Source organism: Sorex araneus, chromosome 4 (genome assembly GCF_027595985.1).
Source record: "Sorex araneus isolate mSorAra2 chromosome 4, mSorAra2.pri, whole genome shotgun sequence".
Classification (NCBI taxonomy): domain Eukaryota; kingdom Metazoa; phylum Chordata; class Mammalia; order Eulipotyphla; family Soricidae; genus Sorex; species Sorex araneus.
In genome coordinates this window covers 7014702-7040587 of record NC_073305.1, presented here as the reverse complement: position 1 = coordinate 7040587, position 25886 = coordinate 7014702, and the positions used below count along the sequence as shown (strand labels likewise).

Below are 25886 nucleotides of genomic sequence, written 5' to 3'. Positions count from 1 at the left end.
TTGAGGATCCATTGCTTTATTTCCAGAAAGAGACGCCGGGGGAGGGGACACAGGCCTTCCAGCAGTGCGCTGGCCACCAGCTGAGCGGCCAGAGACCGTCCAGCACTTGCATCCCATGGCCCCGCCCTGCTCACGGTGTCTGAGCCCAGAAGCACTCACCCATGCCTGGAGGGAAGAGCACGTAGCACCAAGGGCTGTCGGGGGGGGGGGGGGGGGCCTGTCATCAGCTAGTGTCTGCCCGGCCGGGGCCAGCTGTGCGCCTCAGCTCCTCCTGGCCACCATGCAGTGCCAATGTCCATCCCGTCCCCCGGCCCGCACCTTCCACACCAGAGCCCAGTGGAACCAGAGAGCACACAGCCATTCCGAGGTCAGAGATCAAGGCTGCTCCCTGTCGCTTTACCATCCAAGCTGCTGGCCCAAGAGCCCCAGCTCCCCTGATGGAGGCCTCAGCCCAGCACTCCCCAGGCACAGGGCACAGGGGCTGTCCATGAAAACACGCTGGCAGCAGAGGTCCAGTCCAGGTCCAGCACCGCACGAGGGGCGGCCAGCAGAAGCCGCTGCGGTGAACCAGAGGCCTGTCAGCTTCCTGGCCCTGGGCACCAGGAAGCATTAACACCTTTGGGGGCCAGGACAGCAGGTGTCCCTCTGTCCCCTCCGTAGCAACAGTGGCAGAAGTCGAAGAACAGCGTTGGAGTCCTTCTGCGTGTGGACGGGTGGCTTGAGACAGGATGCGAGCGCGGCTCCGTGGGTGCAGGAAGACGGGCCTGAGATGGGGCTCGGCAGGTGGCCCCCAGAAGTCCATTCCCGGGATGCTGGGCTGGGACCCGAGCTGCAGCCCAAGAGCTCAGGTGAGCCAGAGGCACCAAGTCCAGGCCGCAGAGAACGAGGCATAGCCACAGGGCCCACCCCCTGCCCCATGCACAGTTCTGGGGCCCGGGGGACGTTCCCCTGCCCCCTCCCAGCCCACGGAGCTGCAGAAGGTCCCCAGGGATCTGCCCACTGGGCTCCCCCTTCTGCAGGGCACAGACTGGCAGTGGCCACGGGTGGTCCTGGAAGGCTGTGGAGAGAAGAGGAAGCAGGGTCAGACGCAGTCCTCCCAGGGAGGAGATGGCCAAGGGCTCTGCCCGGTCTCGAGCACAGGGACATGGGGACACAGGAGGACACAGGAGGAAACACGGACACAGGGGAGGGGGTGCATGGGAACACCGGGGACACGGGAACACAAAGGAAACGAGGACACAGGAACACACATGGGGACACAAGGACACAGGCACACGGGGGAACACGGCACACACCAGGGTCATGGAGGGGCACTGGGGGACACAGAGGGACGAGGGGACACAGGAGGACACGGGGACGGGGCGACACAGGAGGACACGGGGACGGGGCAGGCACCTTGGCAGCAGCGGCGCTCAGAGGCTGTACAGGCGGCCAGTGTTCTCCCGCAGCGTGGCCAGCGTGTGTGAGAGCGGCAGCTCCTTGACGCGGGCGATCTCGCGGACAGTGTGCAGGGCCAGGCCCGGGTGGGCGTACTGGCACAGGCTCTTGGGCACCTGCAAGACAGCGGAGGTTGCGGCCGTCGCGGGGCCCCTGCTGGCAGCGGCACGCTGCAATCCCCCAGCCCGGCCTGGCCCGGCGAGAACCTCTGGGGCTGCCCTGTGGGGACCCCGTTACCTGCCGGCGCAGGGAGATCCTAGCCCTGGGGCTCGGGGTGGCAGGGTCCCGCGCTTCCTTGGGCCGCCCTCTACGGGGTAGGGCTTGGCACTGCCTGGAAGAGAGCGGTGACCCTTCAGCTTCCCCGAGGCAGCGCCAAGGAGCAGCCATGGTGGCCAGGCGGCGGCCGGGGGGGGTCCCAGGGGCGCTGGCCCTGCCCGTGCTGTGCGGGTGGCGCGGCCTCCTACCTGGCGCGGCAGGAAGTAGGGCGCGTCCGTCTCCACGATGATCCTCTCCAGTGGGATCTGGCGCAGCGCGTCGCGGGCGGCCCAGGCGGAGCTGTAGGTCAGCACGGCCGTGAAGCCCACCGACAGGTTGGGGAAGTGCTGCAGCAGCGGCTCGATCACCGGGTAGCTGCCCGTGAAGCAGTGCCTGCGGAGAGCAGAGGTGGGAGGTGGGGGGCAGCACCCGGTTCTGGAAGGGGATTGGTTTTGGCCCAGATCAAAGCAATGGGAGGCCACAGGGTGGGGGCTGGGGAGTGTCCCCCAACTCAGCACCAGGCGTTGCTCTTGGCACCCACAAATACCCCGAGTCTAGAGCTCCCCTAGCTGGGCTGGCTGGGCTGAGGCACCCCTCAGATGTGCACATTTCTTTGTCCGCGTGTACATGCTGCCCCCCAGTGGTGTGTGCATGCACCTGTGTATGTAGTATGTGTGCACACCTACGCACACACCCCTGTGCGCTGCATTACTTTTTTTTTTTTTTTCCTTTTGGGGTCAAACCCAGCGATGCTCAGGGGTTACTCTTGGTTCTGCACACAGGAATTACTCCTGGTGGTGCTCAGGAGACCTATGGAATGCTGGGATTTGAACCCGGGTCGGCCACGTGCAAGGCAAACGCCCTACCCGCTGTACTTTCACTCCAGCCCCTGTGTGATGCGTTAGAAGGGGACAGTGGAGACTATGCGCAGGTGGGGGAGCACTGAGAGGGTTGAGAGTGTGTCATGTCCTCAGAGGGTGTGTGTGTGTGTGCACACACACACACATTGTGTGGGGAGCACTAAGAGGGTGTTTGTGTCCTCTTAGGAATGTGTGTGCCTGTGCATGTGTGTGTCTGTGTATATGCATCTACACGTGTAGGGAGCACTAAGCGTGTGTCTGTGTCCTCTTAGAGGTGTCTCTGTGTTTATGTACACGCTGTGTGAGGAACACCAAGAGGGTGTTCTGTGTACTCTTAGAGGGTGTGTGTGTGTGTGTGTGTGTGTGTGCGCGCGCGCCTGTTGTGTGCACACATGACCGACCCTGCTTCCTCACTGACTCTCATGGCGAGGTGCTCCCTGCTCCCTGCTGGGTGCCCAAAGGGCAGCCCCCTCTGTCCCCTGTCCAGAGTAGCGAGTCTCCCCACATCCACACAGGGGCCTGGGGTCAAGCAACACCCCTGCCAGGCCACCAGTTTTCCAGCTGAACCAAGACCCCAAGATGCCACCCGGTGACCCCAGCCATCCTGAACACTGTGGGGGACAGGCTCCCAAAGACAGAGAAGGAAGCGCCTATGAGGGGCCCTGGAATGTTCTGTGAGTCTCAGGCTTCCACGACCTCACTAGCCTCAACAGCCTGAGACCTGAGGCTGCAGGGGACAGGGGCAAAGCACTCAGCTGACCCAGGGTGCATCCCTGGCACCCCATATGGTTCCCAGGGTCCCCACCAGGAGCAACTCCTGAGTACAGAGCCAAGAGTAACAGGTGTAAGCCTTTTAGCACCATCAGGCACAGCACAAAGTCCTAGATCCCCTCTCTATTTAGTTAGGATTCAGAGTATGGAAAACCATATGAAGTTGCTATGTTGTAAATAAAAATTGGTTTCCTATCAGAAACCTCTTTTTTAACTGAATCCTTGACTAGCTGGGAGCGATGGAACTGAACTGTGTCTTTCTTCTGTAGAGCTGTGTGGGGCTTGAACAGGGCACACAGAGGAAGTGGGGGAAAGTGAGTGGGGCTCACACAGAAAGTTGCGGGGGGAGGACCTGAGAGGGGCCCGCACAGAAGTGGGGGGCTCTCACTGACCTGTGGATTTTGTAGTCTGGGGGCACCAGTCTCTTCATGATGCTCAGCAGGTCCTCGTCAGCTTCCCGGCAGTGGATTACCAAGGGCTTCTTCAGTGCCACAGCCAACTGCAGCTGCCTCTCAAACACCTGGGGAGACAGACATTACATCAGAGGACACCCGGCAAGCTGCTCCCCAAAGCAACGGGCCCAGGGCCCACACATCATGAGTTCACCGGCTGACTGGCTGGAGAGCCACATGTTTGGAGCATCCAGGGTGTCTGGCTTGACAGCTGCCCAAGCACCCTGAGTGTACCAACAGCTGCAGTGAGGTCTGAGCCTCCCCACCCCCACCCCCAGAGACTGGCAGTGAGGTTGAGGCAGTGCCTGAAGGCCCCCTAGAACCAGCAGTGAGGTCAGAGCACGACCTGAACCCAAGTAGAGACCTATGTGTGGGGGCGGGGGGTGAGACAGACTCAGCGTCCTTCCCTCGGTGTCCCTGTCTGCTCCGAGCCCCAAGAGCTGGCATGGCCCCATCTCCTGGCGCTTGCTTTAGATCCACAGGCCCCGGAAGGGGGGGTGCGAGGGAGCAGGTGCGTGGACCCTGCTCCTCAGCGCCCAGATAGACCAGCATGCCGCCTGCCTCTCAGGGGCTCAACAGCTGCTGAATAAATACTGGAGCTGCTGTTTGGTTTTGGCTTTGGCACCAGGCTGCCCCAGGCAAGCGCCTGAGCCCTGCTCACCCTCCGTCCCAAGGACCAACACACCACCTGCCAGATGCTGGCTTTGTTTTGCTGGCTTCCAACCCCATGGTGCTAAGGACCCATGTGTGGTGTCAGAGCCAGAGCCAAGGACAGGGTCAGTTACATGCAAGGCAAGCGCCTGAGCCCCAGGCCCTCGCTCCAGCCCTGAAACACATCATTCCTCCACCCTCAGGGCTGTCTACACGGCACCTGCAGATACACCCGATCCTTTTAATTTGGGGCCTGGAGGGGACATTGGGGGCACCCTCAGCAGTGCTCAGGGGTTTCCTCCTGGTACACAGGAGGCCATATAGGGTGCCAGGGACCAGACCTGGGGTGCCCCCATGCACGGCAAATGCCCTCTCCGCTGTGCTACTGCTTGGCCTGTTACAGCCATTCTTAACTCTGCTCTGAGAGCACTACATCATCAGTGCGGGAGGAAGGCCAGAGCCGACCAGGAGGGCGAGCCCACCTGCATAGCCCGCAGTGGGGGGGAGACACCTCAGTTTATCAAACAAGCAGCAGTGGCTTTGGGTGATGGTCAGGGGCCACCAACAGACATGCCTATGTCCACTCCCAGGGTGCCTTATCACGGTACAGGCCGCTCTGGCAGGGCACGGGGCTGACCCAGGTTCTCGACGAAAGGAAAGTGTCTGCATGCTCTGAGCCAACAGCAGGGCGCCAGGCTGGGCTGAGGTGGGCCGCAGCCCTCCCACACCAGCCCACTAGCCCAAGGCGGAGTCACACCTGCTCACAGCACTCCTAGTCAGGAGGGCCTTATCCTGGACATGGAGACCCCTCTTGCCCTGCCACACCCCCATCACCCTGAGGGTAGAAACTGGCAGCCTGAGACAGGAATGAGGAAGCAGCGGGAAAAGCCGTATTTGAGAAGGCGAGAGAAACATTTGCTGTCCTTCCTGAGCGGCCTCTGGCTCGGGGCAGCTGCATGGTAGGAAAAATCACATGATGGGCACGGGAGGAGCCAGCACAGCACCTGCTCCTCAGGGCCGGCAGTGCTTGTCCGAGACGGGCACCGCGGCAGAAGCTGAGTGAGCACAGATGCCATTGAGCCTCTGGCCCAGCTGAGCAGGAAAACAAGCCACAGAGCCAACCTCGCTGAGCTGGGCAGCGTCCCCCCAGTGGGCAGAGGGGCTCTGGGGCGAGTGTGGAGGGACAGAGATTCCTCTCCAGGAACAATCCGGGCTGGGAAAAAGCCACCACTCAGACGGTCCCTCTCCCTCAGGGTCTCTGGGCAGCAGGGGACTCCTCACTGGTGCTCACTCCTGACGGGGGTCTGATGAACCAGATTAAGGGCATGTCAGGGCTTATCAGGGCGGGAGTGACAGTGCAGTGGATAGGCGCTGGCCCTGCACAGTCGACTGGGTTTGATCCCTGGCACCCCATGCGGTCCCCCAAGTCTGTCAGGAGGGACCACTGAGTGCAGAGCCAGGAGGGACCATTGAGCACTGCTGGGTGTGGCCCCAAAACAAAGACAAAATTTATGAGGCAGGGAGGTAGCTGGGTGGGAGGAGGCCCCCACGCACTGGCAGGTGTGGCCCCCGCAAAAACAAAACGACTTGCTGCCTCTGAAGAGGGGGGCAAACAAGCGTCCTGGCTTTAACACGCCAAACCACAAAGGCTCCCCAGGGCGGGCGGCGCTGGGCTCTGGGATGAGGATGGAGGGGGAGGAGCAGACAGGGCTCTGGGCGCTGCCCAGCACCAGGACAGTCGAGGGTTCAAATCCCCCGTCTGTCGCAGGCACGAGGCCCACAGGGGGTTCTGGCCACATGCAGCCAGGCCCACGTGAGCAGCACAAAGTGGGTGAGCCGTGAGCACCAGGCTGGCCCACTCGCCCCTCCTGCATGAGTGCGAGCCCAGAAGCAGCAAGGAAAGGAAGCGGGATGGAGCGGGGACTGCAACCAAGCGGATCACTGACAGGCAAAGAAGCGACAGCGCGGCCCAGCACCTCCATCCCGTGTGACAGCTCGTGACACAGCCCAGCCCTCGTTCCAGACACACCGTACCTTGTGCTGCTCGGGGACCGGCGTGGTGCACTTGTACGAGTAGTCCAGGCCCATCTCCCCGAAGGCTACGGCCTTGGGGTGCCGCAAGGCATGTAAGAGATTCCTTTCCTGACTGTCGCTGTAGTAGCGTGCGAAGTGGGGGTGGCAGCCAAAGGCCCCCCACACCAGGTCCTCTTTCAGCAGCTCTTCCCACAGGCCGTCACTCAGCGTGCGGGGGTCACAGAAATCCGAGATGCAGCCCTGGAACTCGCGGGGGAAGGAGCTGCTGTAGATCTTCCGGAACTTGGCGAAGCTGCCTTTGAAGGCCAGCTTGGCGTAGAGCATGTCCAGGTGACAGTGGGTGTCGATAAAGCCCTCCTCCAGGCTGGCCCCCGGCTGGCTCCTGGGCAGGGAGCTCGGACGTGGCGGTGGTGTCTCCTCCTGGAACGTTCTCTTCTCCTTCACTTCTTCCGCGCTTCTGGAGAATCGCGAGGCCCGCGAGCTCTGGGACCGGCCTTCCTCAGCCACCTTCTGCTCCCTGGAGGAGTTCTGGGCGCTCACAGTGGAGCTGGGGGGACCGTCACTGCGGAGGACCCGGCTGCTCCTGTCCGCCTGTGCCTGTGCTGGGGCATGGCCACCACCTCCGGAGAAGGCCGAGGGCTTGGGGCTGTTGGCCCAGTAGCTGGCGTAGCCGCACCACGGGCTGCTGTACAAGTGGGCCGGGTACATGACATAGTCCGTAGGGAAAGCCGAAGGCTCGGGGACCGCCAAGGGTCTCAGCGAGACGGGCTCCTCCTGCGAGAACCGGATGCTGGTCACGTCGTCCACGTCAGACCAGTCACTCCCGGAGGAGCTGGACTCCAGCAGCACCTCCCGTGCCTCCGGCTGCAGAGAGACAGGTGAGCACGTGAGCCCCTTAACTGGCACGGTCCCAGCTCCCCAAGACCTCCAGAAAATGCCCTGTTTGAGTATCAGCTGTGCCTCAGCCGGACCCAACGCCTTCCCCTTGGGGTGCTCCACCTGACCCCTCCAGCCCCCAGGTGTCAGAGCCCCTGCAACATCCCAGGGGAGTCAGAGGGCCTCAGCTCCTCCCGGGGGGCACAGAAGAAGTCAGGTTGCCCGGAACCTGGATAGACGCTGCCCCAGCGCCAGCCCGCCTTTGAAGCTCCTGCTCCTCCATCTGAATGGGGCCCCAGGGAAGACCCTGGGTGTGACCTGGCACCAGCCCCTCCCCACGACTACCCCTTTCGGGAGTTTCTGACCCACAGAGCCATTTCGGCTCCAGGCAGTCGGGTAACCAGAGCAGCTGTGCAGCCAAAGGCTGAGCCTGGTAGGCCCAGACTGTCACTGTGGCAGGCTGGGAGCCTCGAGCACCATGCGTGCAATGTGCCTGGCACAGAGTGAACCCACAGCCTTGCTTGTGGCATCTACACGGTGAAACAGCAGTACCGGGACTCACAGCCCAGCTCAGGGGCTGTGGGGGCGCAGGCTGGAGGTTCTGCAGGTCCCAGGCAGCACCTTGCTCTGCAATGCAACCCTCCAGGTAACGGCCCCAAGGCAACCCTCCAGGTAACGGCCACCTCAGCCGACAGTTGGAGCAAGAGGGCTTCAGAGCTGCTCACCTGACATTTTCCTAAGCAAATACCACTCACAGGAAACACCAAAGAGCTCATAAAACATCTCCTTGAAAATGAAACGAAAGACTGCTGCTTGTCTCCAGCAGCCACATGTGCAGGCCACAGCACCTGTGAGCCAACTGTCCTACTCACCCAGCTCTGCAGAGAAGTCAAACTGCCAAAAATTTCAGGTACACCGGTTCTTGGGCTGAGAACTCTGGGGCATTCTCAGAGTGGGGGAGGGCAGCCTACCCCACCCCCACAACTGCCAAGGAGCTGACTGCCCACTTAGACATTCCCACAGGACGCCTCCAAACCCTACAATACTGATAGCCGGGCAGGAGCAGACAGCTTAGGCAGGAAAGTCACATAGAAGCAACTAAATTGAAAGACAACATTAGCACAGAAGGCTCAGCCAGCAACAACAGCTTAGTACGGACTCAAAGTCCCCACTTTGAGACACAGCAGTTTTCACAAATTTTCTTTTTCTGAAGTGTTTTGTGCTAATTCCATTAGCCATTTAGTTGTAACAAGCAATATAAAATGAATTTTGTGCCTGCTAAGGTGGATGGATTAGTGCTGGAATATTGAGTGCCTGAAGCAAATGCATCATCAACAATTTTATAAACCACAGTAAAGTGGAAAAATTAAAAATAATTAAAAACTGTTGCTTCTATTATTATCTAGACCAGTGTTTCCCAAAGCAGGGTGCTAAATGATGAGGGGGATGAGTGCTTAAGAGCAGATTTCCAGGGGTAGGATGATTATTTTCTGAAAATAGGGCAGTAGGTGGGTTGGAGCGACAGTACAGCAGGCACGCGTTTGCCTCGCCCAGGTTTGATCTCTGGCATCCCATGGCCCCCTGAGCACTGCCAGGAGTGATTCCTAAGAGCAGTCAGGAGCATTGCTGGGTGTGGCCCAGAAAAAAAAAAGCAGAAACAAAAAAGGGTCAGAAGGCCAACTAAGCTGGGGACTCTCTGATCCAGTTGCTGCATCCCCCGGAAGTGATGCTAACCAGTGAAATGGAGCCGAAAAGAAGGCACAAAGGTCACACAGCACTTGCCTTGCATGTGGCAACCCTGGCTTGATTCTCAACACTGCATATGCCCCGGAGTGGCCCCAAGCCCACAAATTAAAAGTATAACTAAAATAAATAAATAAATAATGGGGCCAGCAAGACAGTACAGCAGGGAGGGCACATGCCTTGCACGTGACTGACCAAGGTTCGAGCCTCAGCATCCCATATTGTTCTCAAGCACTGCCATGAGTGACTCCTGAGTGCAAAGACAGGAGCAACCCCTGAGCACTACTGGGGATGAATGAAGTTTATACTTTATACTTCCCACTTTAGGTTCTTTCCTGCCACTATGTTCCTAATTAAGCAAAATATCCGAGCAAGAATCTTCCCTAAGTTGTAAGACGAGTCAAACTGTGATAGCTACAGTATGATCTGAACTCTCGGACGGGGGTTCCAGAGGGATCTGGGAAGGACCCCACACTAGTGTGACTTGGAACATCCTATACTTCTCTTTTTGCTGGTTTGTGGGCCACACCCAGTGGCGCTCAGGGCTCACTCCTAGAGGTGCTCAGAGGACTATACGGGGTGCTGGGGATCGAAACTGGGTTGGCCACATGTAAGGCAAGCGCCCTCCTGCTGTTCTTTCGCTCTGGCCCAAAACATTTGACATTTTTGACTGAAGTTGAGGCCAGAGAAAGTGCTCTGGGGACAAGCACGAGCTCAATCCTGGGCACCACCCCGAGCAGCCTGGAAGCAACCCTCAAGAAACGTCAGAGCGGCCCCTGAGGACCGTCAGTGTACACCCCCAAAACCAAAATTAAAAGTAAACTTTCGGGTCTAAAAAGGCTCAGGGGCAGAGTGCAGGCGCACTGGGAGGATCTGAGCTGGGCGGGAAAGGAGCTACAGGGGAGCGGGGAGGGTACCTGCCCTACATGTGGCCAACCTGGGTTTGATCCCCATACCCCATATAGTCCCCTGTGCAAAAACAAGACAAACAAAAACCAAAATAAAAACATACAAAAAGAAACTCTGATCTAAAAACTACTCACTGGGGACTCTCGTTCAATCCCAGCACTGCCAGGGCCTGTGTCACCCACAGAACCGCTGGGTACACACAACGGCAGTCTCCTAAGACGTGGCACTGACCACTTACCAGGCCAAAATATGCTTGGAGGGGTCCCTGGACACCCAACCCCGTCCCAAAATAGAACACAGTAATTTGGGCCGGGAAACTCCCACCAGCCCCATGAAGAGAAGCCACAGCTTGCCTGACCAAGTCCTGCGCCTCCTGGTGTCTGAGCCCAGCACTCAGTGCCCACGGCACAGTGCACCAGCAGCCAAGAATCACCCAGTGGCCCAGACCCAGGGGAAGTGTCACCCTGCCGATGCCCCCAGAGTCGCATCACACATTTGGCACCCTAAGAGTCTCTGAGATCCCACCACTAAGGACATGGAACCACTGTTCCTGGGCTTCGACCCCACAGCTCCAAGGGCTGGGCTCAGATCTGCCACCCATCAGGCCAGTCAGAGGGGCACGCCAGCATAGCAGCCCGCCTCCATAACGCTTGCAGAAGGCTCTGAAAGTGTGAGCATGGCCGTTCGACCATCCCTCTTCAGTCTCGCAGCATAACGCACTCAGTCTGTTGCTGTGTAGCTGCTCTCAGCACGTGGCACTCACATCAACTCAACCTTAGCTCTGAGCCCTTACCCAGGAAAACTCATAAAGGTCTCAGTGACAGAAGGCTTGAAGCTCCAGGGCTGGTCGACCCAGACAGCAAAACTCCAACACCACGTGAGCCACCGAACCCACCACCATGCCAGACTCACAGACGGAGCCATCTGACTCTGCCCACCAGGATCGACAGGGAATAGAGAGAGCACCAACAGTGGGCACCCCCAGAGAGCTCCCAGCAGTGGAGGGCACAGACGGTGAACTGGAGAGACAAAGCCCTAGTCTGCAACAGGAAGACAATGCAGAACCCCACCACGCTTAGTGAGTAGAGACGGTAGCCCTGAAGAATGAACCAGTCAAGCAGCTCTGAAACCTCTCAGACAAGGACTTCAGAGAGGAAAGTTTAATGAGCTCCGAGAACAACGGCACGGACAGCCAATGAAACACAAGACAAATGGGAGCAGAAAACTACAAATGACAGAACTTAAGAAGCTGGGAGGTGGAATGAAAAACTCGCTGGAAGGTCTCAAGAGTGTGCTTCAACATGAGATGCAGAGAATCTCCAAACAACAATAAAAGATGGGGGCGGAGGGAAGCCTCAAAATAAATAAACAGCAGACAAGAAGACTTTGAGATGAATCTAAGAGAAGCAACACTAGGACTCATCAGGGTCTGAGAGAGGCAGGAAAGCATCCTGAAGAAGCATGAATCAGAGACACCATCATGAGATGTTCCCAGAGTTGAAGAGCCCAAAGTGTACCAGCTAAAAGAGACCCAAATAATACTTCAAGATACATCTAAAACAGACTGGAGAAAACCAAAGACAGAGATAAAATATTGAAAGCCGCAAGATTGGGAAAAGAAATTACTTACAAAGGTAAGTAAGTAGAAGGGCTGTACAGTGGTAAGGCACTTGCCTTGCATGTGGCCAACCCAGGTTCAATTTACGACATCCCTTATGGTCCCCTGAGCAACACCAGGGGTGATTCCTGAGCGCAGAGCTAGGAGTAAGCCCAGAGCATCACCAGGTGTGGCCCAAAACCAAAACCAAAACCAAAAACAAGATCTGCAGCAAGGGCTGGAAAGAAAGGTACAGTGGGAAACCTCCAGAACCCAATCACCACCACATCATGCCTGACCTTCGCTGGCTCACCCCGAGCCCCCCACGCAGGAGACTGAATCCGCTGAAAAACCCAGGTACGCAGGACTTGTGACTGAGATCTCCAGGCTTCCAAAGTTGGGAATGGGCCCCTCCTCCCATCTCCCTGTGCTTCAGCTTTCCTGGCAGTAGTACAGGGCATGGGGTACTTGCCTTGCACACTGGACTATCACTCCAGCCCAGAGTTCTTCCAAACCTTTAAACAAGAGCTACTGCCAGGGGGTGGAAGGAGGGAAACTGGGAACATTGGTGATGGAAAATGTACACTGGTGAAGGGATGGGTGCTGGAACACTGTATGACTGAAACCAAATCATGGACAACTTTGTAACTGCTTATCTCAGTGATTTAATTAAAAAAAAAATTTTAAAAAAGAGCTATTGCCAATCCTATTTAGGCTTTTTCAGAAAATCAAAGAAACAGAAACACTCCCAGTTTCTTCTCTTTTATTCTTTTCTTTTTGTTTTTGGGCAACACCTGTCAATGCTCTCATGAATTACTCCTGGCGGTGCTCAGGGAACCATATGGGATGCTGGGGATTGAACCTGGGCTGGCCACTTACAAGGCAAGTTTCCTTTCCACTGTCCTATCCCCTCTGGTCTCCAAAGTTTTTATGAGGCAAACATTACCCTAGTACCAAAAGCAGACGAGAGCACAAAAAAGAACTACAGACCGATATCCCTAATGAACACAGATGCAAAGATCCTCAATAAATTACTAGTAAATGGCATCCAACAGTTCATCAAAATGATCATACACATTGGGGCTGGAGCGATAGCACAGCGGGTAGGTCATTTGCCTTGCACGCGGCCAACCCGGGTTCGATTCCCAGCATCCCATATGGTCCCCTGAGCACGGTCAAGGGTGATTCCTGAGTGCAGAGCCAGGAGTAACCCCTGTGCATCGCCAGGTGTGACCCAAAAAAGAAAAAAAAAAAATCATACACCATGACCACATAGGACTCATCACGGGAATGCAAGAATGTTTTAACATATGCAACACAATCAATATAGGGGCCAGACTGATAGTCCAGAGGGTAGGGCATTTGCTTTGCATGCAGCCGACCTGGATTGAATTCCTGGTGTCCCATAGGGTCCTCCGAGCACTGCAAGGAGTAATTCCTGAACACAAGCCAGGAGTAACATCTAAGCATCACCAGATGGGACCCAAAAAACAAACAAACAAAAAAATCAAATCAATGTAATATGTCATTATCAAAAAATAGCACTGTAGCACTATTGTTCTGTTGTTCATCGATCTGCTCGAGTGGGCACCAGTAACGTCTCCATTGTGAAACTTGTTGTTACTGTTTTTGGCATAATGAATACTCCATGAGTAGCCTGCCAGGCTCTGCCGTGTGGGTGGGATACTCTCAGTAGCTTGTCGGGCTCTCCGAGAGGGACAGAGAAATCGAACCCAGGTCAGCCACGTGCAAGGCAAACCCCCTATCTACTGTGCTATTGCTCCAGTCCATATTATATATATATATATATATATATATATACACACACACACACATATATATACACACCACACACACACACACACACACACACACACACACACACACACACATAGCTTTTTTTGGTCACACCCAGCAACTGCGCTCAGGAATTACTCAGGGGACCAATGGGGTGCTAGGGATCAAACCCAGGTTGGCTACGTGCAAGGCAAATGCCCTCCCTGCTGTATTACTGCTCTGGCCCCAGAATTAGTTATTTAATCAAAAAATAAAAATAGGGGCTGGAGTGATAGCATAGCGGATAGGGCGTTTGCCTTGTACGCGGCCGACCCGGGTTCAGGTCCCAGCATCCCATGTGGTCCCCTGAGCACCACCAGGGGTGATTCCTGAGTGCAGAGCCAGGAGTGACCCCTGTGCATCGCCAGGTGTGACCCAAAAACCAATAAATAAATAAATAAAAATAAAAATCATATGATCATATTAATAGGTGCAGAGAAAGCATTTGATGAGACCCAGCACCCATTCATGGTTGAAAAAAAAAAACTCAGTAACATGAGAGTTGAAGGAACTTCACTCAACACAGTCAAAGACAACTACCAGAACTGGAAGTATTCCATTTATGATAAGACATAAGACAAGGTTGCCCACTCTCACCACTTCTTTCTAATAGTACTGGAAGTACAGCAATTAGGTTAAAAAAAGATATCAAGGGCATCCAGATAGGAAAAGAAGTCAAGCTCTCACCATTCGTGGACAACATATCATACTTAGAAAATCCTCAAGATTCCATAAAAAAAACTCTTAGAAAAAAAATAATATAAAAAACCTCTTAGAAACAATAGACTTGTACAGTGGAGCTGCTTCTGCCTCTGGCACCATGTAAGCTCTTTAACAGCCAGGATCCAGGGGCTCACAAATATATCTCAGAAGAGAGCAACAAGTTGCAGAGATGCCTCCAGACCCTCCAGACGTTTTTTTTTTTGTGAGACTTATTGCTACTGTTTTTGGCATATCCAATACACCACGGGGAGCTTGCCAGGGTCTGCTGTGCAGGCGCGATACTCCTGGTAGCTTGCCAGGCTCGCCGAGAGGGGCAGAGGAATTGAACACGGGTTGGCCGCGTGAAAGGTGAATGCCCTACCCGCTGTGCTATCGCTCCAGTCCCACATTTTCCTCTAAGGAAACTTACTTTGAATCATTTTTAGTGGAGTATTCATAACAAGCAATATAAAATATTTAGGACCTGCTTATGGGGCAGGCTTGGGTGGTGGTATATTTGAATAATGGTGGTGGGAAGGTGTACTGGTGGTCAAATTGGTGCCGGAATATTGAATGTAATAAATTACTGTGAACAACCTTATAAAAATAATTTTTTAAAAATAGACTTGTATAGTAAGTGCAGGCAACAAAATCAAGACGCAAAGTTCATGGTGGGTCTAAGAGAGAGTACAGAGGATTGGAAGCTTGCCTTGCCGCAGACAACATAGGTTCAATCCCTAGCATCCCATAAGGTTCCCTTAGCCTGCCTTGAGTAACTCCTGACAGTCCCCTCAACAACGACACCCTAAAAAAGTTCACATGCTTTCCTATCTGCAAATAATGAAGTAAAAGAAATTATAAAACAATTCCATTCATAATTGTGCCTCAGAAAATAGAGTACCTAGGAATTAGCTTTATCATCATCATCATCATCATCATCATCATCCCGTTGATTGTTGAATTTCTCGAGTGGTCTCAGTAGCGTCTCCATTTATCCTAGCCCTGAGATTCTAGAAGCCTCTCTTTACTCGTCTTTCCCAACGGTGCCACATTGGACGCTCTTTCAGGGTCAGGGGAATGAGACCCAGCATTGTCACTGTTTTTGGCATATGAATACACCATGGGGAGTTTGTGAGGCTCTCCCATGTGGGCAGGAAACTCTCCGTAGCTTGCCAGGTTCTCCAAGAGGGAGAAGTAGGCTATAAGATGTTGTGAGGCTGCAAAGCGGCTGCACACTTCCGGGAGCTTGGTTTTAAGTCTCTGGATGTTGGCCATTGGTGGGGGATTATACGGCACCGGGGGCAGTCCCTAGGTGTGACTGCCTAACTACTGGAAAATGGGAAACCTGGGCGGAAGAGGACTCAGCTTAACAGAAGAATTTTAAAATCTATACAGGAAATCTCTCAGAAGAGAAGACGCCATAGCCATGCTGCCAGACCCCATGCCACCCAGAGAAGCCAGCCCCAGCAGCTGGAAACCTCCAGAACTCAACCACTGCCACGCTCACAGCAGCTCTCCACACCCTCGGATGAGCCTCAGCCATGAGTGAATCAGCAGAAAAATCCAGGTATGCGGGTCTTGTGACTGAAAACTCCAGGCTCAACGGAACTGTGAACGGGCATCCTCCCCCATCTCCCCCTTTGTCCAGTAGCTTGGCAGCCACACCCACAAAACTGCTACTGGCACCATATAATCTCATCAATGGCCATAATACAAAGACTCATTATGAATCTCTCAAAAAAGAGCACAAAAGGAGACGCAATAGCCATGCTGCCAGACCCCGTGCCAGGCTGCTGCATTAGGGACAACCCAGAGAGGGGTGGGTGAGGCCCCTCCCCGGCCCCTCCCCGCCCCAAAGGAGCCAGCAGCCGAAAACCTCCAGAATCCAATCACTGCCATGCTTATGGCTGCTCTCCACATGTCTGACAGGGTGAGGGAATCTATCCCTGGACATCTCATCCTTTACACCACCAATCTACCAAGGGTAGCGCAGTACATTTGATGGGATTTAAAGCAGAAGACAACCAATCTTAGAGGGGAATATATTTACACACACACACACACACACACACAAACACACACACAAGCATACAGGCTCAACCTTTAACAACATGCTATTAATCTCTTATAGAAGGGCCTAAAAAATTAAAAAAAAAGGGCTTGGGGCCGGAGTGATAGCACAGCGGGTAGGGCGTTTGCCTTGCACGCGGCCGACCCTGGTTCGATCCCCGGCATCCCATATGGTCCCTCAAGCACCGCCAGGAGTAATTCCTGAGTGCAAAGCCAGGAGTAACCCCTGAGCATCGCTGGGTGTGACCCAAAAAAAAGCAAAAAAAATAATAATAATAAATAATAAAAAAAGGGCTTAATAGCTCCTGGGTAAAATACAACAACCTTCACATACTTTCCTCTAAGAAACCTTTTGTCTCATTTTTTGCAGATTATTCATAACAAGCAACACAAATTATTTCGGTTCTGCTTTGGGGGCAGGATTTGAGGGTTCAGGATGGAAATGTGGTGATGAGAAGGTGTAATGGAGGAGGTATTGGTGTTCGAATATTAAATGTAATCAAATATTGTGAACAACTTAAAAAAAAAATCTATACAGGGGCCTGATAGTACAGGGCATAGGGAGTTTGCCCTGCATGCAGCTAACAAGGTTTCAATCCCTGGCATCCCATATGGTTCCCCAAGCACCGCCAGGAGCAATTCCTTAGTGCAGAGCCAGGAGTAACCCTTGAGCATCATTGGATATGACCCAAAAATAAAACAAATCCTATACAAAGAAAATTATAAAAACACTACTAGAAAAAATAAAAGGACTCCAAGAAATGGAAACACATCCTTCGCTCATAGATTAGGAAAATGAACATCTTCTAAATGGCAACACTCCAAAGCACTGTACAGATCTAATGCAGTCCCCATAAGGATACCAAGGACATTTTTCAAAGAATTAGATCAAACACTCCTGAAATTCATATGAACAATAAGCCCTCCGTCCTGTACAGTCAAAGCAATCCTCGGGAAGAAGAAGATGGGTGACATCTTTTCCTCCAACTTCAAACTGTACTACAAAGCAGAAAGGTGAGTGGATGTGTGAGAGTGTTAAGTGTGAGTGTGTGAGAGAAGGCAGATGTGGGTGGATGTGTGAGACGGGGTACTGAGTGTGAGTGTGTGAGTGCTGAGTGTGTATATGTGAGGGAGAGGAAAGTATGTGAGTGGACTGTGTGAGACTTGAGTGCTGAGTGAGAGTGTGTGTGTGAAGGGAGGTATGTGTGAGGGGTGTGGGACTGTAAGTGCTGCATGAGAGTGTATGTATGAGGGAAGGCATGTGAGACTGTAAGTGCCGTGTAAGAGTGTGTGTGTGTGAGGGAAGGTATGTGTGAGTAGATGTGTGAGACTGAGAATGTGAGAGACAGTATGTGTGAATGGACGTGTGTTGAGTCTGTGAGTGCTGAGTATGAATGTATGTGAAAGATGGAATACGCGAGCGGATGTGTGCATGGCTGTTTTCATGCTTGAGCAGAACAAAGACATACACAGACTATTACCAGGCCTTTTACAGAGCGTACTGGCCCATCCTTGAGACTGTGATCAATAACCTTTGAAGAACCACATCTTTTTTGCATATGTTTTTTGGCCACACCCAGCACTACTCCTGTCTGTGCCTTAGGGAATCACTCCTGGAAGGCTCAGGGGGTCATATGGGGTGCAGGGGATGAGGCGTCAAGGATCAAACTGTACTTTTTTTTTTTTTTTTTGCTTTTTCGGTCATACCCGGCGATGCACTGGGTTACTCCTGGCTCATGCACTCAGGAATTACTCCTGATGGTGCTGGGGAGACCATATGGGATGCTGAGAATTGAACCTGGGTCGGCCCTGTGCAAGGCAAACGCCTTACCCACTGTGCTATCCCTCCAGCCCCTCAAACCATATTGTTTTACAGAGGAAAATGCAAAGCCGCTCATCATTTGCTCCTGTTAACAGCTGAGGAATCAGAGCCAGGTGGTGAACTCACATACAACTATGCTGCCTGCAAACAGGTACTCAACAGAGCCAGGTGTGAGTCTGGAAAGCGCATCCACGCTGGGGAACTCTAGCGGGCCAGGAAAACAATGACCTAGTGTTGGTGGTACATTTGAGCACAAGTCCCTGAACATACACCTGCCAAAATCCCTCTGGCAATGACAAGAAGTGGACTTGACCTGAATGGGCATAAACCTATCGAGAGTCTGCAGAAGAATCAGGAGTTGAGTGAAATACTCAGTAGGCTCCAGAAAGCAAAGAGGTTATCGGAGAGGCAGGTCACAGACAGCTACGTCCACAATGAGAAGAATCCAGAAACCAGCTCCACCACACCAGACCTCTCAGATGGAAGGAGAAGCTGGAGAGGGAAATGACTGTTGGGACACAGGTCCCATACGGGGCTAGGGAGCTCCGCCGCAAATCAGAGGACACAGCAGCTTCTGGGGACCAAGCAGGGAAGGCCACGAAGTGACCATCACCCAGTGCTGAGGCCCTCGGAGGGTCAACTGGTCTGTGACACTAAACCTCCAGCTGCAGTGCCTTGTGTCTGATCAGAAAGTCAAGTCACCTGCAGAAAGCCTGACCGCCAGAGACAAACCAGTTAGCCAAAGATGTCAAGACAGAAACTCAAAAAAGCACAAGTTGAAACAAACCTAAAATTCACATTCTCAGGAAGATGGTACTGTGGCATCACCAGAGACAACGGGATGGTCTAAGAAAGGCCAAAGACCAGATAACTCCAAGGCCCACTGCACTGAGTTTGCATGGGGGAGGCCAGAGTTTGATTCCCAGCAACTTATGGCCCCTGCGCACTGCCCGTGGACCAAGAACGAAACAAAACTCTGAAGCTGAGGCCAAAGTGATGGGACAGTGGAGAGAGCGCTTGCCTTGCACATGGCCAACCTGGATTCAATCCCCGGCACCCCATGTGGCCTCTGAGCCTGCCAGGAGTGATCCCTAAGCACAGCGGCATGGCCCCAAAACCAACAAAAAAGCTCGGAAGCAGAGAAAAACAGCACATACTCTAAGCACACTCACCTTCACCACTCAGAGAAAAGAAACAGGAAACTAAACTAACCTAACCAGGAAACAGGAATCTAAGGACGAAGGACAAGCGCTGCGTGGGGCATGGAAGGCACTGCCAAATGTGGGATCAGGTGACCCCGGCAGAGCGCAGGGCCTGCATGTGGGAGGCCAGGATCCGTCCCGGGCATCACCCAGCTCCAGGCAGCACCAGAGCAAGCACCAAGCTCTGAGATGGGGTGGCGGGTAGAGAACACTGATGAGTTAGTCACAGAAACGATATATCTTAGAAAAATTGAGCACAGGGCCAGGGAGAGCACAGGGGCTAAAGTATACAGTTACAATCCAGTAAGGCACAGGGTCCCCCAACCAGGAGTGACTCCTGAGCAGAGCCAGGAGCAGGCCCTCAGCACTATCAGTATGATCCCAAACCTGCCTCCACTCAAAAAGAAAAGAAATTTAGGCTGGAGGGGCTGGAGCGATAGCATAGCGGGTAGGGCGTTTGCCTTGCACGCGGCCAACCCAGGTTCGAATCCCAGCATCCCATATGGTCCCCTGAGCATCGTCAGGAGTAATTCCTGAGTGTAGAACCAGGAGTAACCCCTGTGCATCGCCGGGTGTGACCCAAAAAAAGCAAAAAAAAAAAAAAAAAAAAAAGAAATTTAGGCTGGAAAGAGAGGACAGCGGGGAGGGCGCTTGCCCTGCACGTGACCAACATGGATTTGAGCCTCAACACCCCATATGGTTCCCTGAGTGCTGCCAGAAGTGATCCCTGAGCCAGGAGTAACCCCTGAGCACTGCCAAGTGTGGTTCCAAAACAGAAGAGGGGGGAGGGAAGGAAGGAGGGAGGGAAGAAAGAAGGGAGTGAAGAGAGGGAGGGAGGGAAGAAGGAGGAAAATTTGACCAAGCTTGTGCCAAAGTGACTCAGAAACGTAAGCAGGTCCCATGTGGACGGCCCTGGAACCTGGTGGCCAGGGACTCGATCAAGCCACCTCTCCAGGCAGATGGCTCAGAGAAGAAGATGAAGAAGAGAGGGGGGCCACAGGCCCTTACATCTGGGTCACCGCAGGCCCGAGCAGACCCGGGACCCCAAGGCAGCCCCAGCCCTCGGCGGGGGCCCGACTCACCTTCTGGCTTTCTCCCAGGCAGTCTGCCTCGTCCTGGAACTGCAGCGGGGGGTAGAGGCTCTCAAGAACAGGGGACAGAGTCCTCTGGTCGCCGTGCGGCCCCGCTCGGGGCTCTTCCTCCTCCTCCTCCGGTGGCTCTGTCACCACCCTGGCGCTGGGGGCCTGTGCCGGCCTGGGCTGCTCCTCCTCAGTGCGGCCCGCGCGGGCGGGCTCCTGCGTCTTCTCCTCCTGTCTCTCCCGGGGAGCAGACCCGAGGCCACCCCTGGCTGGCCGGGCCCGAGGGGCAGTCTCGCCTTTCCGGCTGGGCAGGGATGTGCCCAGGATGCCCTGGATGGCCTTCAGGTAGATCATCGTGGATCCCTGGTCTCGCAGCCGCTCCCGCGGCCTCTTCTGCATCTTGCCCACCTCCTCGCCTGTGGCGCTCTGACCCTCGGCCTCTGCTGCGAACTCAGAGCTTGTAGCATGGCGATAACTGTCTCTGGAATTAACCTGGACAGAGAAGCAGATGGTGAAGGGGGGTGCCCAAGGGTGGTTTCAGGCCTGAACGGTGGGTCAGTGGCAGCAGCAAAGACAAGGCTGTCCTGGGAGGTGCCCTCAGACGTTTCTCTGTGAAAGAGACGACACGCTGGCATTCTTCCAGCTCAGAAAGGCCTGGGAAAGCACCCGGCCATTGACACTGACCACAGGACCAAGGCCTGCGGTACCCATGTGCCCACAGGAGGCCACACTCAGCTCAGTGATGCGGGTGCCTGCAGGGCCCTGGAGCCTCCCAGCCCAACCACTCAAGTCAGGGACCTGGGGACCAAGTGCCACATGCTGGCACGCCTGGGCCTCCCAAACTCGGCTAAGTCCTCACTACCATGCGCCGTCCACAATGGGGCGGGGACCTGAAGCCCTGCCCTGGGCCCTCTCTTCTAGAAGTGAAGGCTCCTCCCCACCTTCATGCTGAACCCTGGGAACTGTCCCCAAAGCCACTTCCTGGGAACAGGAGGGGGCTTGGCTCTTCAGTGGGGGCCTGGGGGTGGGACCACACATGGGTGCGCAGCTGGACTCCAGGGTTCTACACTACAGCAAGTCCTAACTGGAGGTAAAATCCTTCCCAGAGCCAGCCCAGCCCCTGGGCTTCAGGGAACTACAAGCCCGCACTGTGAGCCCCCTGGGAGAAAAGACCTCCACCTCACCTCCACCTCACCCCAGAAGCCTACGCACCCCCAAGGAGCCTGAGCCCCCACGCGAGGCAGCGATCACAAGGACAAGGAACCTGCGGAGGGAGAGTGTGAGGCAGCGCCCAGTACCCACCTCTGGAAAGGCAGAGATCCGCACAGCAGGCAAGACCCCGGGAAGTGGAGAAGGCGCCAAGCATCTGGCTCACACAGTTCTAGTACAGCAAACACGCCCCCTCCAAAGCACCCATCGTTCCTATGCGCACGGTGCTTCTGTCTAGAATTAGGGCCCCTGTTGGCTGCTGACCGTGGGGAAGAGACAGAGCAGCTTTCACTCTGGGCCTCTCTGCGTTTTCTCACTTTCTGAGTGGTTTTGTTCTGTGGCCTCACACAGCTGTGCTCAGAGCTTACTCCTAGCTCTGCACTCAGGGATCATTCCTGATGGGTTTGGGGGGCCCATATGGGGTGCTGGGGATCAAATATAGTATGGTGGCATGTACGGTAAGGGCCTACTCACTAATATCGCTCCTACGTGAGACATTTTTTAATGAGTCTCAAAGGTTATGTGGAAAGGAAGATGAAGAATCGTTTTAGCTTCCTTTCTACCTTACTTAGGAAAATTAATAAAAACTGCATGAACGTGGGGGGCCAGTGCTCAGCTGAAGGCACATACTCTGCACGTGGCAGATCCTGTGCCATTCACAGCACCACCAGGAGCCACCTCTGAGCACGAAACCAAGAGGCGCTCCTGAGCATCACTGAGAGTGCTGTGCAAAAAAAATAAAATAAAATAAAATAAATGTAAAGGTTCTCTGGGGCCACCCACAGGACATACCAACTTCCCAGCCCTATTTCTCACCCCCTACCCTACCCTCTCACTTCCCATCCCCTACCCTCTCACTAACCACCCCCCTTCTTTTGTCTCTGGGGCCACACCCAGCAGTGCTCAGGTCTTACTCCTGGCTCTGTGCTCAGAGATCACTGCTGGTGGGGTTCAGGGACCATATAGGGTACTGGGGGTCAAACCCAGGTCGGCCATGTGTAAGGCAAGCACCCTGCCCGCTGTCCTATTGCTCCGGTCCTCACCAGCCCTTGTTTCCTTCAAGGACAAGAAGACAAAAAAGGCAAACACAAGGATCACAGTGAACTGTCGATTAATTTTGTCTTTCTGGCTTGGGGCCACACCTGGCTGTGCTCGGAGATCACTGCTGGTGGGGCTTGAGGAGACCTGACGTGGCGCTAGGGAACCGGGGTCAGCTATGTGCCTGACAAGCATCCTACCTGCGGTGCTATCTATCTGGTCCCAAACTTCAAATTCTTAAATCTCGCAGGAGGCCCCATGGCCATGCCCTGGAGTCCGTCTATGACTGTTGTGGCAGGGAGAGGTCAGGAATTGGCCAAAGCTTCTGGCTTCAGGACAAGCGCCCGCTTGCCTGCTCACCACTTTTAACAGAGGTGGGAAGTGCCCTGTGGCCTCTAGGGGCAGAACCAGATGCCTCGGACTTCCTGCAAAGCTGCAGAGCAATGAAGACACGAGGTCAGAGGCTGAGCGTCAGATAAGGAGGACCAAGAAGCACTCCACAGCGCAGGGGGCACGGGCTGGAAGCAGGGCACAGAAAAGTACAAAGGGACCAGATCCCCGTTCCACAAAGGACAAGCTGCCTGTGCCAGCGGGGGCAGGTGGGGGTCAACCCTCCCTCCCCACACAGCCTGGACACTCGCAGCCTGGCTCCAGGGCACTGACAGCTGCACGTCCCGTGTGCCCGGACACCCTGCCAGGGAGGCTGCCGCCTTTCTTCTTGCATCTTCTGCTTCTCCCCATGCAGGAACCAGCAGTGTCCCATACCTACATCTCCTGACAGTCTAGGGACACACCCTGCCCCCCATCACTCTTGCCTTCATTCTTCCAACCCCAAGAGCTTGCCAGGGCCTGGGAGAGGCCCCGGGGTGAAGCTCGGCCTGGCATGTGTGACAGGGGGCTCAAACCAGCACCACACACCCTCACTTTTCCGGGAACCACCAATGCCTCCTGCTCCACGTTTGCCCCAGCACAGACTTCTTCTAAAGTAAAAACGAACAAAAACGTGGCCTGAAGAATCCTGACACTGAGCGGCACACCGTAAAACCCCAGGGGTCCCAGAATGAGCACCCCTCTCTCGGTTCCACCCGAGGAGCCCCAGCCTCCTGCTGTTCCTCTTCCAAGAAGCAGCCTGCTGCACCCAACCAAGTCTGGCCCCCCATTCCTCCACCTGTAGAACCCCTCATCTTACACGGCCCGGAACTAACACCCAGGACAAACCACCTAGAACATGGGCGGCTGGGAAATCGAAGAATACAGAGGATTCTTTTCTTGTCTGTTTGTTTTTGGAAGAGGGAGGGGGTCACACCCAGAGTGCCGAGGGATCCCACTCCTGGAGGGGCTCTGGGGACCATCTGGGAGGACGGGTATTGAACCTGGTTGGCGTGCAACGCTAACACCCTAACTGTTGTACTATCACTCAAGTCCTGGGCAGGAATTCTGGATCCTTTCTTTTATTTTCCTTTTTTTTTTTTTTTTGCCTTTTGGGTCACACCCGGCAATGCTCAGGGGTTACTCCTGGCGGTGCTCGGAAGACCATGTTATGCCAGGGATTGAACCCGGGTTGGCTGCATGCAAGGCAAACGCCCCACTCTCTATACTATCACTCTGGCCCCTCTTTTTTTTTCTTTGAAGGCCAATATAAAATGAGCTAGAGAGGCTGGAGCGATAGCACAGCGGGTAGGGCGTTTGCATTGCACACGGCCGACCCAGGTTCGATTCCCAGCATCCCATATGGTCCCCTGAGCACCACCAGGGGTAATTCCTGAGTGCATGAGCCAGGAGTAACCCCTGTGCATTGCCGGGTGTGACCCAAAAAGCAATAAATAAATAAATAAATAAATAAATAAATAAATAAATAAATAAATAAAATGAGCTAGAGGTGACCCGTATCTGCTCCCCAGCAGCTCTCCCGGGGACCCCACGCGGGAATCAAGCGTGGCGCCCCCATGCAAGGCAGCCCCGTGGGGAACCAAACTCCTCTGGTACTGGGGCCCCCCCCACCCCGTGGTTTCCAGTACAGGGCGCAAGTTCTAGAAATCGCCAGTGTTTAAAAGCACCATGGCCTGGGGCTGGGCAGCTGCTCTGCCTAGAGGCTCCAACCTGGCCTGGATAATCTAATCTGGAGGCAAAAAACACCCCACTCCCCCCTGAGCAGAGACCACACCCGGGCAGAAAGAGGGTCAGAGGGGAGAGGTCAAGGGCTGAGCTCCAGGGCGTGCCCCCCCCCAAACAAAAAAAAAAAAAAACGAGGCAGCCCACACACCTATTTCAGGGCGTTCCCCGGAGGCCTGAGGCGCTGCCAGGGGGGCTCAGCCAGACCGGAAGTGAGGGGAAGCCCCCAGAGAAGTGCAGCTGAGGGGAAGCCCCCAGAGAAGCCCAGCCTCCCGCCCCGCACCTTCAGGCTGCACGCCGCCTCCTCCTCCTCCAGAGAAGCCATCTCTTCCAGAGAGGGGCGCGGGGACCCCGCGGACGACAGGAAGCCCCGCGAGCTCCGAATCACGCAGCCGTGGGGGGCGGCCCGGCCCGCGGAGTGGGGGGACGACGACGAGGACGAGGACGAGTCGCGACGGCGCGAGGAGCCCCGGGGCCACCTGGGCGCGCTGGCCGCATCGCCTTCGGGGGCGGCTCTCGGGCGCTTGGCGGGGCTCAGGGCAGCCGGGCCGGGGGCGGCCACATCACCGGGCTCCCGGGGGCAGCTGCGCTTGCGGGGACCCGCGGCCGAAGTGCTGCTCCAGTGGTAGCTGACCTTGCGCCGCTCCGACGCCATGGGCACCTGCAGCGGGCAGACGCGCGGGGTGAGGCGCGGGGGGCCCGGGGAGCGCCCCCCGCCCCGCCGCGGCCGGCCCGCGCCGCCACTGACCTCTCCCCCTCGCCGCTGCCCATCACACTCGCGTTCCCTCAGCTGCCCCGGCGCTTCGACGGCGAGCGACGCCCCAGCGCGGCGGCAGAGCCGGGCGCAGCATCCGCGGCGCGCTCGGGGCTCCGGGCTCGGCTCCCGTCAGGCTCGCGGGGGCCGTCGGGGCTCGCGGCTCGGGGCTCCCGTCAGGGCTCGCGGCTCCCGTCAGGCTCGCGGCTCCCCTCAGGGCGCGGGGCTCGCGGCTCTCCTCAGGGCTCGCGGCTCCCGTCAGGGCGCGGGGCTCGCGGCTCCCGTCAGGGCGCGGGGCTCGCGGCTCCCGTCAGGCTCGCGGGAGATGTCAAGGCGCTGCTCGGCGCGGGGCGCTGGGCACCACAAAGCCCCGCGCGGCTGTCACGGCGCCGCCCGCCGAGCCCCGGGTCCGAGCAGGGCGGCCGCGCGGCGCCCGAGGCCCGGAACGCCGCGCGCGGGCCGGCAAGGCAGGGCCGG

The 25886-nt window shown here is 55.6% G+C and overlaps 1 protein-coding gene across 2 annotated transcripts; it reads right to left on the bottom strand.

The window, feature by feature from the left end:
* TATDN2 (TatD DNase domain containing 2) lies at positions 1-25635 on the bottom strand. 2 transcript variants are annotated; one of them, XM_055136273.1, is made up of 8 exons: positions 25404-25631; positions 24939-25316; positions 20300-20788; positions 6461-7324; positions 3716-3843; positions 1902-2085; positions 1396-1553; positions 1-1057 (listed from the first exon to the last, which is right to left on the bottom strand). In XM_055136273.1, the coding sequence occupies exons 2-7, from the start codon at positions 25308-25310 to the stop codon at positions 1413-1415; spliced, it is 2178 nt and encodes a 725-aa protein (XP_054992248.1). In that variant the 5' UTR covers positions 25311-25316; positions 25404-25631; the 3' UTR covers positions 1-1057; positions 1396-1412. The 2 variants fall into 2 exon arrangements, 1 of the variants encoding a protein (XP_054992248.1); XR_008629811.1 differs by lacking the exon at positions 1-1057 and adding an exon at positions 1675-1768 and having other exon boundaries at positions 1418-1553; positions 25404-25635.
* Between the last annotated feature and the right edge of the window lie 251 nt (positions 25636-25886).

Excerpts from the sequence above, each read along its gene's own strand:
- TATDN2 (XM_055136273.1), bottom strand. The coding sequence starts at position 25,310 with ATGGCGTCGGAGCGGCGCAAGGTCAGCTACCACTGGAGCAGCACTTCG. Across the intron at positions 20,789-24,938 it reads AGGCGGCGTGCAGCCTGAAG|GTTAATTCCAGAGACAGTTA; the intron begins GTGCGGGGCGGG and ends TTCTCTGTCCAG. Across the intron at positions 3,844-6,460 it reads CGGTCCCCGAGCAGCACAAG|GTGTTTGAGAGGCAGCTGCA; the intron begins GTACGGTGTGTC and ends CTGTCTCCCCAG.